Raw genomic sequence first — 13,533 nt, 5'->3', positions numbered from 1 at the left:
AGAGCGCTCCCCTCAATCCCCTCCGATGTTCCATCGGACCCCCCCCCCACGCAAAGCCCGTTCCCCTTGGCCGCCCCGCTGGGCAGGGGCTCGGGGGCCAGCGTGTCCGTGTGCGAGGGGCCGGCGGGGCCCTGGTGGCCCCGGGAGTGGTTAGCGAGGCCCCTTGCCGAGCCGGGTCTGCGTTCCCGGGCGGACAGCTAAGCGCGGAGCACAGGCGGAGCGCGGCTGCCCCGGCCGGTGGGAGGAACTCGGGGGGGCTGCTCTGGTGGCCCCGGCCCGGCCCTGCCCTGCCCTGCCCTGGGGGTTCGCGGGGGCGGCCCCAGCTCCCTGCGCTGAGGGGCGGACATGAGGTGCCTGCTCACCGGGGCGGGGAGGGGCCTGTTGCCGGGGGGACCCTGGGGCGGGGGGAGGTCGGCGGGGGCGGGGTGGCCTGGCCTGGCCTGGTGCTGGGGGACCTGGTGGGGGGGAGGTGAACTGCTGCTGCGAGGAGAGTTCTGGGGGATTCTGGAAGGGTGACGTGGGCGGGGGGAGGGGGTGTTGGGGGGTGACCTGGTGCGGGGGGAGGGGTGTGCTGGGGGATCCAGGGGGTGACTGGGGGGGAAGGGAAGGGGTGTTGGGGGGTGACCTGGTGCGGGGGAGGGGTGTGCTGGGGGATCCAGGGGGTGACTGGGGGCGGGGGCGGGTGGAGAGGGGGTGTTGGGGGGTGACCTGGTGCTCCGGGATCCTGGGGTGGGGGAGGGAGGCGATCGGGGGGCAGTGTTTGGATGGAAGCTGTGTGCGAGGGAAGGAAGCTGCCTGGTGCACGGGTGTGTATGTGAGCAGAGCGCCTGGGGTACTTGGTGCTGGGGGTGAGCTGAGCATGAGGAGTCAAAGGCTAGTACGTTTGGGGGGAAGGGGGGGGGTCTTGATTCTGTGTGACACGTTCTCTTAGCTGGGAACTCTGTTAAAAGCCCATTTAAACTCTGAGATCACCTGGCAGACAGATACGGTGACAGATGGATTAGATATGTAAAAGGAGATTGAGTCGAGTAAACAGTCATCATAATCTTAATCCTGATTTCTTGTTCTTGTTTTCCTACGTATCAGGCTTTGCTATGAAATTTAGTGACATGGATGTTCTGATAATAGAGTTTTACATGAAATAGAAACTTTTTTTTTTTTTTACTTCCCTGGAGCAGGTTTCAGACACACCACTGGCAGCTGGTGGACCAAAACCATGCTACACCTTTCTGTGTTTTGAGGATTGTCCAACATTTCTCGCTGTGTGGGTGCTGGGTGATTTGGTAGGTGAGTACAGCTAAAGACATCTAGAATGACAATGAAATTAATAGCTCTCCACAGCATCTAGAATTGATTTATCTCTACAGAAACGAAGGGAGACGCTTTTGGATCTCAGAGCAGACGTGAATCACGTTTGTATATGGATGATTATCAGATTTTCTGCTGCAGAAGCAAATCCTCAGGTAAGTTTTGGGTAAAGGTTTTATAAAAGTATTTTATTATAGATTTTTTCCCTTTACTATTCACATAGTGTAAATATGGAAGCATCTGAGCATTGTATGCTCTGGGGCTATGATTGTTGCTATGTAAATATTGAATCTGTCTCTAAATATTTACTGAGCAATTCATCTGTTACAGATGCAATAGAGTGGGCCACTCTAGGTGGGTTGGGGTGGAGCAACATGCAGTCACGTTGAAGTAGCTGAGTTCCCAACCAGTGTCAGCCTCTTTCTTCCCTGGCTAGGAGGTGGTGGAAGCAGCTCATTTAGGGTCATGAGTGATCTCATCCCCACCCAAAGTGGCCTTCTAGAAGGATAACATCCAGCCTTCCCTCACTAGAAGGACGAGTCAGCCAACTACAGGGAAATGAAGTGGGGAGGTAATGGGAAGTTTCCCACAAAGACAAATACCATATAGTCCCCCATTTACCAGAGGAGACCCAGGGAGGTTCTCAACATGACATGCACAACAGCTGTTTCATGGTCTAAACTGGGGTGATTCTCCTTGGACAAATGGACTTCCGAGGGTTCTTCCATCACCTCCTTTATTTTATTTTAGACTGTTCTCTTGTTATCCACCCTTGTTCCCCTGCCCATCAAAATTCTCTATAGACTCTAATTAAAGCCAAGATGAGAACATGACAAGCTGCTAGGGGTGAGGTGGAGATTTGGAAGTGAGAAAACCAAATGTGCTGGCTGATGGGGTTCTGGTACCAGTCCTGTTTTGGTTTTCCCCTTAACTCTGCAGCTGACATACTGAGCTTTTGGTACTGCTCTGTGTGTGTGTGGTACTTTGGTGCTCCATTTTTCAACATCTTGTGCTCTTTTGTGTGGGCACCTCATTTCCTCTCTCTAAAGGCATACACAGCCTGTCAAAACCAGCCAAAGCAGGTCTCTTGGGAGTGGTGTAGGGAATTTCCCTGCCACACACACCTGTCCTGTGGCTATATGTTGTGTCCGTATCACTCCCAGCTCCCTAAACACACTTGCTGCCTACGTTCTGACATCCAGAGAACTCCTTTCTTTCCCTTCCCTTGATCTCATCAGAGGATGTTGTGAAGGCCAAGTCTATAACGGGGTTCAAAAAAGAACTAGAGAAGTTCATGGAGGATAGGTCCATCAATGGCTATCAGCCAGGTGGGCAGGGATTGCTGTTTGCCAGAAGCTGGGAATGGGTGACGGGATGGATCACTTGATGATTCCCTGTTCTGTTCATTCCCTCTCATGCATCTGATGTTGGCCACTGTCGGAAGAGAGGATACGGGGCTAGATGGGCCATTAGTTTGACCCAGTGTGGCTGTTCTTATATTCTTATGTCCAAATTTGTGAAAGGTTGAAAAATGTTCAGCGCAGCACAGTCATCTAGAGCCGAGTTCCTCGATAAAGCACGTCAGGCCCGTGAGGAGCGGAGAGAGCTGAAAGAGAGAGATAGAGCTGCCATTCAGATCCAAGCTCTGATCAGGAGGTTTCTTTGTCGCTGCCGTCTGCAGAGGGAGATCAGGTGTGTGAAATTCCACCCTGTGTGCTTTGTTGCTTGTTGTGAACATGACTCTGCTGATGACTTTTTTAAAAAAAATACTCAACATTTGATTCCTCCTCCTTCCCAGGAGAGAAGTGGAGGATTTCTTTAAAAATAACGAATCTGGTTCCAGTAAAAGAAGTGCACTTTCCATCTTCAAAATTGCCAGGAAACTGCTGTTCATTTTCACAGTTAAAGAGGACAAAGAGGTAAAGCTGCTGCTCTGACACATTTCATCCTCTCAGATTAAAAACATGTAACCTGTTCTATGTGTTTAATGTGTATTTGAACTGTTACTTTGCTTGTCAAATGGGTTGTTGCAACATGAAGGGTTCACAGTGTGACCTTCAGCCCCTTTTGTCTTGTAATGCCATGGCGAGGACAGCAGGACTGAGAGCCAAGAACTCTTGGCTCTAATCCTGGCTCTGACACTGTTAATTTGAGCAAGTCATTTACTAGTACGCCCAATGGGCCAGCTAGCTGTGGTGTAAAACACCACCACACTCAAGTGAGAAGGTTTTGTGTGCGCCTGGGACTCTGGGTAAGGGCAGCACTCAGCTAAGAACCTGAGTTATGTGTGCAGTGAAGACAAGGCCCTAACAGTCTAGCCTCAGTTTTTCCATCTGTAAAATGAGATAATACTAAGATATGCCTCGCAGGGGAGTTATGAAGGCCTGTGTGGGTAAAAAACACTCTGAGGATGAGTGGCCATATTAAGTTGTATTAAATCTGTTCAGCTGCATGTTGTTCCCAGGTGCTTCTTTCCTAAGCAATTTCTGTTCTGTCAAGGAAAATACAAGTACATCAAATGTTGTTGTTGTATTTATATCTAATTTTAAATGTATACTTTGTGGGACATACAGTTCCCTGAGCTCCAGCTATGTTCCCTCCATGCCCTGCCCTTGATGTCACAGTGTTTGAGTGGCCCCTGTGTTATAGTAACTAATTACATCATTGAAATGTCACCCCCAGGAGTAAACTGATCCCTTCTCAAGCCAAGGAGTAACCTAGATTCTTTTCCATTCTACTTCCTGAGAGTCCTGAAATTCCTGTCCCAAGTGGGTGTCATGTTATAGACCAGTGGTTCCCAACCTTTTTGGCTCGTGAGCCACAGATATAATTTTTACAACCCTGAAGGGCCACCAGTCTCTGCCTGCACCTGCCTCCTTCCCCTTCCCCCTCCCCCCACTGCAGCCAGACAGAAGGAGTTCAGTGAGGAGGCTGCCTCCCTCCTTGTTGATCTCCCGTCTCCCTGGCTGCAGCAGGGAAACCACACGCGTCCTGTAGCCGTGTGCCTTCCACCTGGGTCCCTACGCAGTGGCTCCCTTCTGCAGCTGGGGGATGGGAGATCAGTGCTCCCCTCCCTCTGGCTCCAGCAGGGACCCCAGCACCTATGGACCCAGGTGGAGTGCTCTGATCTCCCGTCCCCTCGGCTGCAGCAAGAAGCCTGCACCGGTTTTTTAGCCCCATGGCAACGTGCTCCGCCTGGGTCCTTAGGCAGCGGCTCCCTTCTGCAGCCAGTGGGAGGGGAGCGGCGGGCCACTTTGAAAGCCCCCCGTGGGCCACTTTTGGCCCTAAGGCCACAGGTTGGGACCACTGTTATAGAGCCCAGAGTGGATGGAAGTTTCACTGTGTAACTCGCAAGCAAGGCAAACCTAATCAAACTCACTCTGTAATCTGAGAGAGAGCAGTTATACATACCCATGGGTTTTTCCTTCCTCTTCGGACACCAGTATTAGCCACTGCCAAAGACAATATGCTGGTCTCAGCAGAGCTTCAGTTGGTTCTGGCATGGAAGCCCTTTGCTTCCCATAATCTACTGTTTTAAACAGTTTTTCCCAAGTAACTGACTGTACTTGTGGGAAGTACACTGATGTGTGCGTCTCTTTCTTTACAGAGGTTTGAAAAGCTGTGTCGCTGTATCCTGAGTAGCATGGATGTTGAGAATGAGCCCAAGGTCAGCAGATCGACTTTGTTAGGGGGCATTTAAGTTTATTTTTTTAAAAGTTCAACTAATCTGAAGTGTAAAGAACGAGGGACACTTGGGTGTCTCTTAGATTCCATGGTGAAATGTTTTGATAAGTTAGGTTTTTCTGTGATGTTTACCAAGATAATTAGATGTACCCACAAGGGTCGAAAGGGAATTTCCCACATGGTTTAATTTATAACTGACCTAGTCATTACAGGGGGCTGGGTAATTCTGGTCCAGGGCTGGGATCCATATGGCCTGTGGAAACAGTTTTATTACACAACTTCCTGGGCTTGTATTCTGGGTAAGCAACAGAATAGAAGAAGTTACCACAAATTTCTCTTGTTCTTTGCCTTTAGGTGTGGTATGTGTCACTAGCACTTTCTAAGGACCTTACCCTCTTGTGGATCAAACAGATCAAGGACATTTTGTGGTTTTGCTGTGAGTTTCTCAAACAGCTTAAGGTAAATTCTTTGCTTGTTTTTAGCTCTGTGTCTCTTGTGGTTTCACACCTTGGTGTTGTAGACTCGGTTTATTAATGTTGTGTTCTTGTTATTCCAGCCTGACATCCTACAGGACTCTAAACTGGTCAATTTGCACCTCACGATGCTTGTTACCTTCACAGACACTTCCACGTGGAAAATACTTCGGGGAAAAGGTCTGTGTGGCTCTTTCCAAAACCCTGTTGTAGCCACCAATCCAGACCTTTCTTCTTTCTCTTTGTTTTAAAGTCTTCCGGCTTTGGCTGAAGAAAGGGAATATTTTTCTTCTCCCTTGTGCGTTGCCAAGCTCCATGATTCATTCTGTGCAGGCTGAGCATCAGAGATCCATACTGGGGCTCAGAGAGGAGACTTCCCCGTAAGACCATAAAAGCTCAATCAGTATTGCTGCTCTCTCCTCGTGTTCCATTGTCATGTGAATCAAAAGCTTCCTTGATGCAAGTCTGTGATGACTTCCAGCTCTCTTGAAATCCATCAAAAATATCTTCTTTAATTGTACTCAGGAAAATATTGACCCCTGAAGAAATCTTATGGAAGTCAACTGAAAAAACCTGAAACATGCTATTTTAATTCAATTTCAGTATCTAGAATATTCCAAAAAGCTACTAAACTTGGTGTTTTGTGTAGGGCTGTAATGAATTTGGGAATGAAGATGTTAATAGAAGTTTGTCATAATTCACAATGGATGACTGCAGTTCAGACAGATTATATAACACACACGAGAGTCTCAGAAATCTCATAATTTTGTCCTTGCAGGAGAAATCCTGCGACCTGCCATGAACCACATCTGTGCAAATATCATGGGACATCTCAATCAGAAGGGATTTTATTCTGTGCTCCAGGTTTGTTTGTGATTATAACAGTTGATATACTTTTCAACCTCTGGCAATGTTTTCTTTCTTAACTAAGTTCAAAGATTCTCTGGATGTGTTGGTGGCCATGTATTGCTCATTATGAGAATACTCTGCTTATGGTTGGGAAGCCAAAAAACTCACCCTCATGAGCAGTATTTAATCTAAATCCCATTTCATCATCTCATTAGCAGGTGGAAGGCAGCAGTTCAGTGTAGCTGGTTAGAATACAGAAATAGGAGTCAGGAGTCTTGAATTCTATTCCCAGCCCTGCCACTGAATTTCTCTGTGCTTTTCTTCACCGTTCTGTGCCTCACTTTTTTCATCTGTAAATGGGGATGTTAGTATTTCACAGGATTGTTGGTTATGGATTATAAAGGGCCTTGACCCTCTGAAGAAAGGCTCTATAAAAATGACAAGTGTGATTGTAGCACACCGCTTTGAATACAGTTTCTCTCCTCTGCCAGTATCTGTACCCAACACCCTGTGATCCAGCCCAGTGACATGTAACAACCACATTAAGCAACACCCTCCCTGATATCTTCTACCTCCTGAAAGTCACCCTGCCCTTCAAGAACACAGTCAGATTCTTTCTTTAACAAGTGTTGCAATTTTCTTTTCAGATTTTGCTAACGAATGGCTTGGCAAGATCCAGACCATCGCTGTCCAAAGGCACTTTAACTGCAATCTTTTCTCTTGCATTGCGGTAAGGCAGCAAAAGCATCCTGGGGTGATATGTAGCCAGAGCTGCTTTCAATGTCCTCCTGAAGACCTCTTGCCCTGCCAGTTTTTCATTGTGTTTCTCTCTTTGTATCTATCTGTGAGTTTGTCGTATTAGTGCAGGATGCTGATTTAGGTGGAGGACTTGATTTTTTTTTCTAGTAGCAAGTGTTTATAAATCAGTTGTAAAGATTGCATCTGGGGTTAAACTTGGAATGCTGCTGTATTTTGTGTATTGAGTAAATGGTCTGAAGGAATGGGCCTTCTTTCTGCAAGTGTGATTTACACCCCTCAGTGAACTGCCGATGCACCTCCAACTACATAATTGTGGGTGCATGTCAGGTAAAGGTGCAGATGATCAGATCTGCACTGACAGTTCAATTTGCAGATGTAAACTGTGTCCCCAAGGGAGGGACTGGGCCTCACTGAGCTAGAAACATACCCCTGCATTTCAAAATAAAGCCAGTGCATAATCCAAACTCAGATCTGCAAAGCCCAGATCTCTTCACTGGAAGTTCACTAGGTGTCAAACCATGATGCCCAGTGAGCATCCCTAAAGACTTTCACGAGCTAACTCTGTGACACTTCCTTCCGTAAGTGTCATTTCTGGGATTGTGGGACAGACTCACTTTTGATTTTCTGATATTAATTCCAGCAAGAGTTCTGATTCTGACTGTCTCTGAGGCCTTGAATAGGTCACTTATGGTTTGTCTGAGTAAATGGGAAATACTTATTTATCTCCTTCCAGGGGTGTTGTGAGGTTTAGTCTAGTAAACATTTGTGGAGCTCTTTAAACACGTGGGAGGTGCTGTTTAAGAGCTAAGTATTATGGAATAAGACTCCACATTGTCTCCTGCCTCTGGCTTTCTTTGATTTCCTGGGGTCATGATGGATGTTACTAAATCACCATGATAACAGAAACCGTAGGGGGCTGATTCTTTTCAAACTGACCCCTCTAATGAGACCAGAAGCAACAGCCAGTTCTGAAACAAAGGCTGCATTTCTTAGGTAACACAGAGTGTGAGGTTTGAAGGATTTTTTTCTCTCTTCAGCCCTGTGATTGCTGCTCAGTTTTCTGACAATCTCTTGAGATCATTCCTGATCCATATCATGTCAGTGCCTTCTATAGTGACTCACCTTGCTACTCTAACACCTGAGGTAAGTGGGCTACTTCAGCACAGATTCCTGAGCCCTTTGACATAACAAATATACTGTAATTAGTCATCAGTGACTCTCTAGTTACAAATAATGGAGAGCAAAGTGTTGTATCCGCCTCTTAAAACTGGACAGTAAAGTTTCTTTCCCCACCAATTTAATCCTTTTCTAATGGAAACACACGTTCCTCCCCCATCCTTCATAGCCTGGGTTTCAAATGCTGTAGGAGCCGATATAGCTCTTTTTAGTATCCTGTGTGTAACAGGATCCTCAGTGATCTCAGTAGGATTGTGCACAGCTTGAACTGCAGCTGCATGGGGAGTCCTAGAACAGAGAGGAAGGATGCTCTTGTAGTTAGTACTGGGATCCTGGAGATCTGGCCTCAGGCTCCCTGCATGACTTAATTGTTCTGTGCCTCAGTTTCCCCATCTGTAAAATGTCTTTTTATCTGTATACCATGTACTCTGTGGGACAGAAACTCTTACAGAGTGCACAGCACAGCTGAGCCCTGGCCTCAATTGGAGCCTCTAGTCAAAGCTTCCCTGTGTCAGTGGTTCATCGGGCAGATGCTGTTAAAGCACATCAGTTTCATAGCAAGTGGTACACAATGTGGCCAGCATCATGTCCAACCACCATTGGCAGCCCTCACCCGACGGATGAGGTACCCATTCTGCAGCTGGGTAAACTGGAGGCAGCCTTTTGGTGTGTGATTGAGCAAGACTTGAACCCACGACCTTCACGAGTGTAGTCATGCACGTTAACCACTCAGCCACCACGCCTCATGCTGCTGCTTGGTGCTCCCATAATATAAATATTAAATAACAACAATCCAAAGCACTATTTGTGCTGATTCTTCAAAACTGGTTTGAGTCTTTTGTTTTAGTAGCAGTTAGTTGTTTGCTTTGTGTAGGTATCTAGAGTGCTGTGCATATTTCCTACCAGATAAGATACTGTGGCAAAAACTGATAAATTCAGAGTATACGCCCACTCAGTTGGGCATGCAGATAAATACTACACTATAATGGAGCTTTATCTGCTCAACTCTTGAGGTGTCTACGGTTTAGAGAATCTGCAAGTGCGCCAGGCACAATTTTAGGTGTAAACTACTACTTAACATATTCAACCATGTGTATGACCTGAGACTACTCTGCTCCTCTTTGTTTTTAGTCTGGACATTTTATTTTGTGGGTCCTTATCTTTCCATCCCCATGGTGATTTCTGACCTGAGAAGCAAGTGAGCAAAGAGAGGCAAAATTATCTATCACATAGCAAAGAATCTTTGCTGGGTAGTGATATATTGCCCACTAATACAGTGTGGTTTGTCTACTCCCTTTCACAGCATAGGGCAGTTTCCAGTGAATTCCAGGGGATGCAGGCAAATTTTAACTGCCATAGACTCATGAAAGGTGAAGGTTATCCTTGTTACTGGTTAGAATATGACAGTTCACCTGCAGATCCCTCATGACCGGCTCCCCCACTTGCCTGTGATCTTCTTGTAAGATCTCTTCTTTAGAGTGATTCTTTGGCATGAAGCCAGTGCATCTCCTGAATGCCGTGGTTTCTTACTGGAATTCTTTGTGAAAAGCAAAGAACAGTTACTCTTAAGTCGCTGAAGATGTTCAGACATAGCTGCTTTTGTGCGACACTCTAATGTTAGTTTAACTTGCAACTTTACAATCATTTAAAAAAAAAACCCTCTGTTTTTCAGCGTCTGGCGGTGATGGAATCCCATGACCTTTTCCGCAAATTCATCTTATTTTTAAGTCGAGAAGCTCAGTGCCGAGATGTCTGTGTGTGTTTAGAAGGAAGCCATACTCTTTGTTTATTGGGTAAGCATGTGTCCAGAATCTGAGCATGTCCTATGTCAGAAGAGAAACTTTAAGAGTCTTTATTTGCTTTGAGGAGAGGGCTCATGTAAAGCGTCAGTGAAATCTGAATTCCTATATTGGGGTCAAGGACCCTGGATTTTAAATTCCACCATTTCCTGGTTTGACTCATTTGGGTAGTTTCTAAAGTGAACCTAGAGGGTCATGCTAAGAGACTCAGGAAGGAAAGGGGTGTGTATGTTCAGAAAGAGACCCCTTTCTACAGATACGTCATCGTGATCTAACAGGAAAACATAACCTCAGCTTGCTTTCCATTTAGACACTGGTACAGCAGACCTGAAATTACCCTGCCTAAATTGATAGGCTACTGAGCTCACACCAGCTCTGTGGGAAATAGTCAGAGGTGCTGTTGTAATTAATGAATATGAATGGCCCCTAGATTCTCTGTTCTGGCTACAGTTAGGAGCTCTCTCTTTCATATAATGCTGTGCATTAAGCATTGATGGGAAGCAAATGAGATGTCTTTGGAAGGCTATTCTGTGCTACAACAGAGAATCCCCCTTGGTGTGTGACCTGTGTGCTGGAATCTGGGCTGAAATCATTGGCTTCTATGAAAAGACTCAGCGAACAACCGTCAGAGAGCAAAAGACAAATTGTGGTCACTGGACAACTGACCTGAATTTGAATCTGTTTAAGGAATGGTTCTTTAGGCCTAACCCAAACCTGGCCCAAGTGAGGGCAGTGCCAGAAAAAGCGTTGTATTCACTGAGCATCATTGACTTCATCAAGTCCACGGCCCATTGTGGTTGTCTGGCCGGATCTCTCACAGGAGGCCAGAGACCTTCCCCAAAGTAATTCCTAGAGCAGATCTTTTAGAAAAACATCCAGTCTTGATTTACAGCTGGGCAGTGATGGAGAATCCACCACGACCCTTGGAAAGTTGTCCCAATGGTTAATTACTCTCACTGGTACTTGTACCTGCTTATGGCAGACCTGAATTTGGCCTGTTTTCTGTGAGCCATTCAGATTTAAAACATTGGAGCAACACAGAGGTCCTAAGTTAACATCAGAGTCCATGGGGATTTTGCCACTGACTTCAGTGGGAGCAGGATGTAGCCCTTACTGCTGTTTTTTTTACAATTATCCTTTCCTGCTGAAGGCACTGAGTCAGTGTTTATTTACCAAGTAAACCAGGAGTCGGTTATGAACAGACTGGCCAGAACGCTGGAGAGCAGGCGGTAGGATACAGCCCTGGAGAGGTGGTGGAGAGAGACTGATCTCAACCCCCTTGTGTCACCAGTAAAGGTGTCATACTTGTTCTCTTGCAAACATTGCTCCTCTTCAAAGGGCTGCTGCTGGTTCTTTTTCAGGTAACCTCGTTTACCTGGGCGCCTTGAATGACAAAGTGCTAGAGGAGGAGACAGCTCACTTTGTGAGCGTGCTGATTCAGATGCTCTCTTACTGTCAGCAATATGTGTCACAAAAGAAATCCAACCTCACGCACTGGCACCCTATCCTTGGCTGGTTCTCCCAGACTGTGGATTATGGGTAAGTGAGCAGGCCCCCTGAGAGAAATAACTCTGAGATTTAATTTATGAAACTTGGCCAGGTTACACACGCGATGCCTCCTGTCAGTGTCAGGATGGACAGTGGCCACCGTAACTCCTTGCATGTCCTGAATTGTATTTTAATTGTGCAACCTTAACATTGCATTCATATGCAGCTTATTAGGCGAGATAAAGGCATTGTTACAACCTTACGACCTTTCTCTCCCTTGCCCCTGCCTGTTCTTCCAGGTTAAATGAGTCCATGCCTCTGCTCACGAAGCAATTGCAGCATCTCTGGGGAGTCCACCTAATTCGCATCTTCTTCAGTGATGTTCTCAGCAAGAAGTTGGTGGAGACTCAGGATCCGACTTATCCGTCGGGGCATACTGCTTCCCCACAGAACAGCCTTCCCATGAAAAGTCAGTTCAGTAGGGACCAGGTCCACGGCATGGGCTCTGGGTATTCTCTTTCTTCCCTTTAGTTTAAAGGCTTTGAGTAGGTTTTTGCAGCCCCTGCTATTACCTAGCTAGCAGCCAGTTCTTTCTGGCTCTAATCCCTGCTCTGATTCCTCTGTGACTTTGGCAAGTCACTTACTTTCTTGGTGCTTTGGGGACACTTGCCTGTTTCCACGCAGGGTTTGAATTGTTTCTCCAATGGTCTGAAGATGAAAAGCACGGTGTTACACTTGCCACACAGGCTGTCTGTAATACCTTACAATGGTGGGCTAGCTTCACAGGTGGAAACTCTGGCCCAGCTAGGTTAAATGACTTTCCCATGGTCTCACAAGGAATCATTGGCTGAGTCTGGATTACAGCTCTGGAGTTTCTGGGTCACAGTCTCCTGCTCTAACCCCCTATAAATCTGCTGACAGTCTACTGTAAATATGGGCTAAATATTATAACCCAACTAGTAATGCTTATGATAGTTGGATAATGTTTGAAACTAGAGAATGACTTGTGCATGGTCTGTATGTCACCTGAGAACTTTTGTGTTTAGGGAATGGAGAGTGTTCCTGTAAAGCATTCTGCCATGAGGAATTCACTGAAATCTGCAGTTCTGTGGCATGACCCACTCCATTGGTTACTGTCCTTACTGAAACCCTCCTTGTTATGGGACTGCACCATGACCCAGAATAAGAATTCACTCGGTGCTGAATGTCTCAGTCTCCTAGATCTGCATGCATGTGTCCTCCTTTATCTCCCATCAGATCTTTTCAAGCGAGCCTTCCAGAAATCCGCTTCTGTTCGCAACATCCTCAAGCCAGTTGGAGGCAAGCGGGTGGATTCAGCAGAGGTGCAGAAGGTGTGCAGCATTTGTGTGCTGTACCAAACCACGCTCACGACACTAACGCAGATCCGGCTGCAGATACTCACAGGTCAGAGGAGCGTGTGTATGTGGGTGTTTTTTTTTTTTTTTTTTTGGTCAAAGCGCCTTTTAAAATTAAAAAAAAAAAAAATCTTCTAAGACTCTAAAATTGTGCCTCTCACTAATTCCTGTGGCTGTGTTAGTAGTTTTACTACACAGGGCTTTTTACTGACCAGCTGGATGGAAAGCTTCTTCCATCCTGGATCAGACATCTGATCAATAGCTTTCATCGCTTCTTTATCCAATGTTAGCTCTCCAGAATACAAGTTAAAGTGAGTTCTGCTATAATGAAACCTGCTCACCTCTTATCGACGATGCATCTGACTTAATGTCTTTGAATAATACCCAGTAATTCCAGTCTTTATGGTGTGATCCCATTGAATGCTTCAGTTATTTCAGAACAAAGTATTTCTCTTCCTACAAAGGAGAGGAAGCAGTGATAAGCAATCACTTGGTTTAGTGGCTAAAACAGAAAACTAGGAGTCCAGACTCCTGGGCTCTGCCATTGACTCTGCCATTGACTTGTGCAATCTTGCGCAACTTGCATGACCTTGACCTTTGTGCCTTGCTTCCCCATCTCTA

The 13,533-nt window shown here is 46.2% G+C and overlaps 1 protein-coding gene across 3 annotated transcripts in view; it reads left to right on the top strand.

Annotated features, from left to right (window-relative positions):
- Positions 1 to 45: 45 nt before the first annotated feature.
- Positions 46 to 13,533, top strand: part of UBE3B (ubiquitin protein ligase E3B) — a 32,777-nt gene continuing 19,289 nt past the window's right edge. Inside the window, exons 1-15 of one of the 3 annotated variants that reach the window (XM_067539457.1) lie at positions 46 to 350; positions 1,179 to 1,283; positions 1,368 to 1,463; positions 2,832 to 3,000; positions 3,107 to 3,227; positions 4,916 to 4,975; positions 5,347 to 5,451; positions 5,549 to 5,645; positions 6,244 to 6,329; positions 6,962 to 7,044; positions 8,111 to 8,216; positions 9,922 to 10,042; positions 11,410 to 11,587; positions 11,836 to 12,005; positions 12,794 to 12,961. In XM_067539457.1, coding sequence (XP_067395558.1) covers positions 2,840 to 3,000; positions 3,107 to 3,227; positions 4,916 to 4,975; positions 5,347 to 5,451; positions 5,549 to 5,645; positions 6,244 to 6,329; positions 6,962 to 7,044; positions 8,111 to 8,216; positions 9,922 to 10,042; positions 11,410 to 11,587; positions 11,836 to 12,005; positions 12,794 to 12,961 — 1,456 coding nt within the window. In that variant the 5' untranslated portion in view covers positions 46 to 350; positions 1,179 to 1,283; positions 1,368 to 1,463; positions 2,832 to 2,839. Of the gene's footprint in view, positions 351 to 1,175; positions 1,288 to 1,367; positions 1,464 to 2,831; positions 3,001 to 3,106; positions 3,228 to 4,915; positions 4,976 to 5,346; positions 5,452 to 5,548; positions 5,646 to 6,243; positions 6,330 to 6,961; positions 7,045 to 8,110; positions 8,217 to 9,921; positions 10,043 to 11,409; positions 11,588 to 11,835; positions 12,006 to 12,793; positions 12,962 to 13,533 lie in introns of all 3 variants that reach the window. The other 2 variants (XM_067539455.1, XM_067539456.1) reach the window with 2 other exon arrangements.

This window comes from Emydura macquarii, unplaced genomic scaffold (genome assembly GCF_026122565.2).
Source record: "Emydura macquarii macquarii isolate MOO-44397 ecotype Brisbane River unplaced genomic scaffold, CSIRO-AGI_Emac_v2 contig_554, whole genome shotgun sequence".
Lineage (NCBI taxonomy): Eukaryota > Metazoa > Chordata > Testudines > Chelidae > Emydura > Emydura macquarii.
The sequence above is the reverse complement of the archived record's forward strand: the minus strand, read 5'-3'. Positions and strand labels throughout refer to the sequence as shown.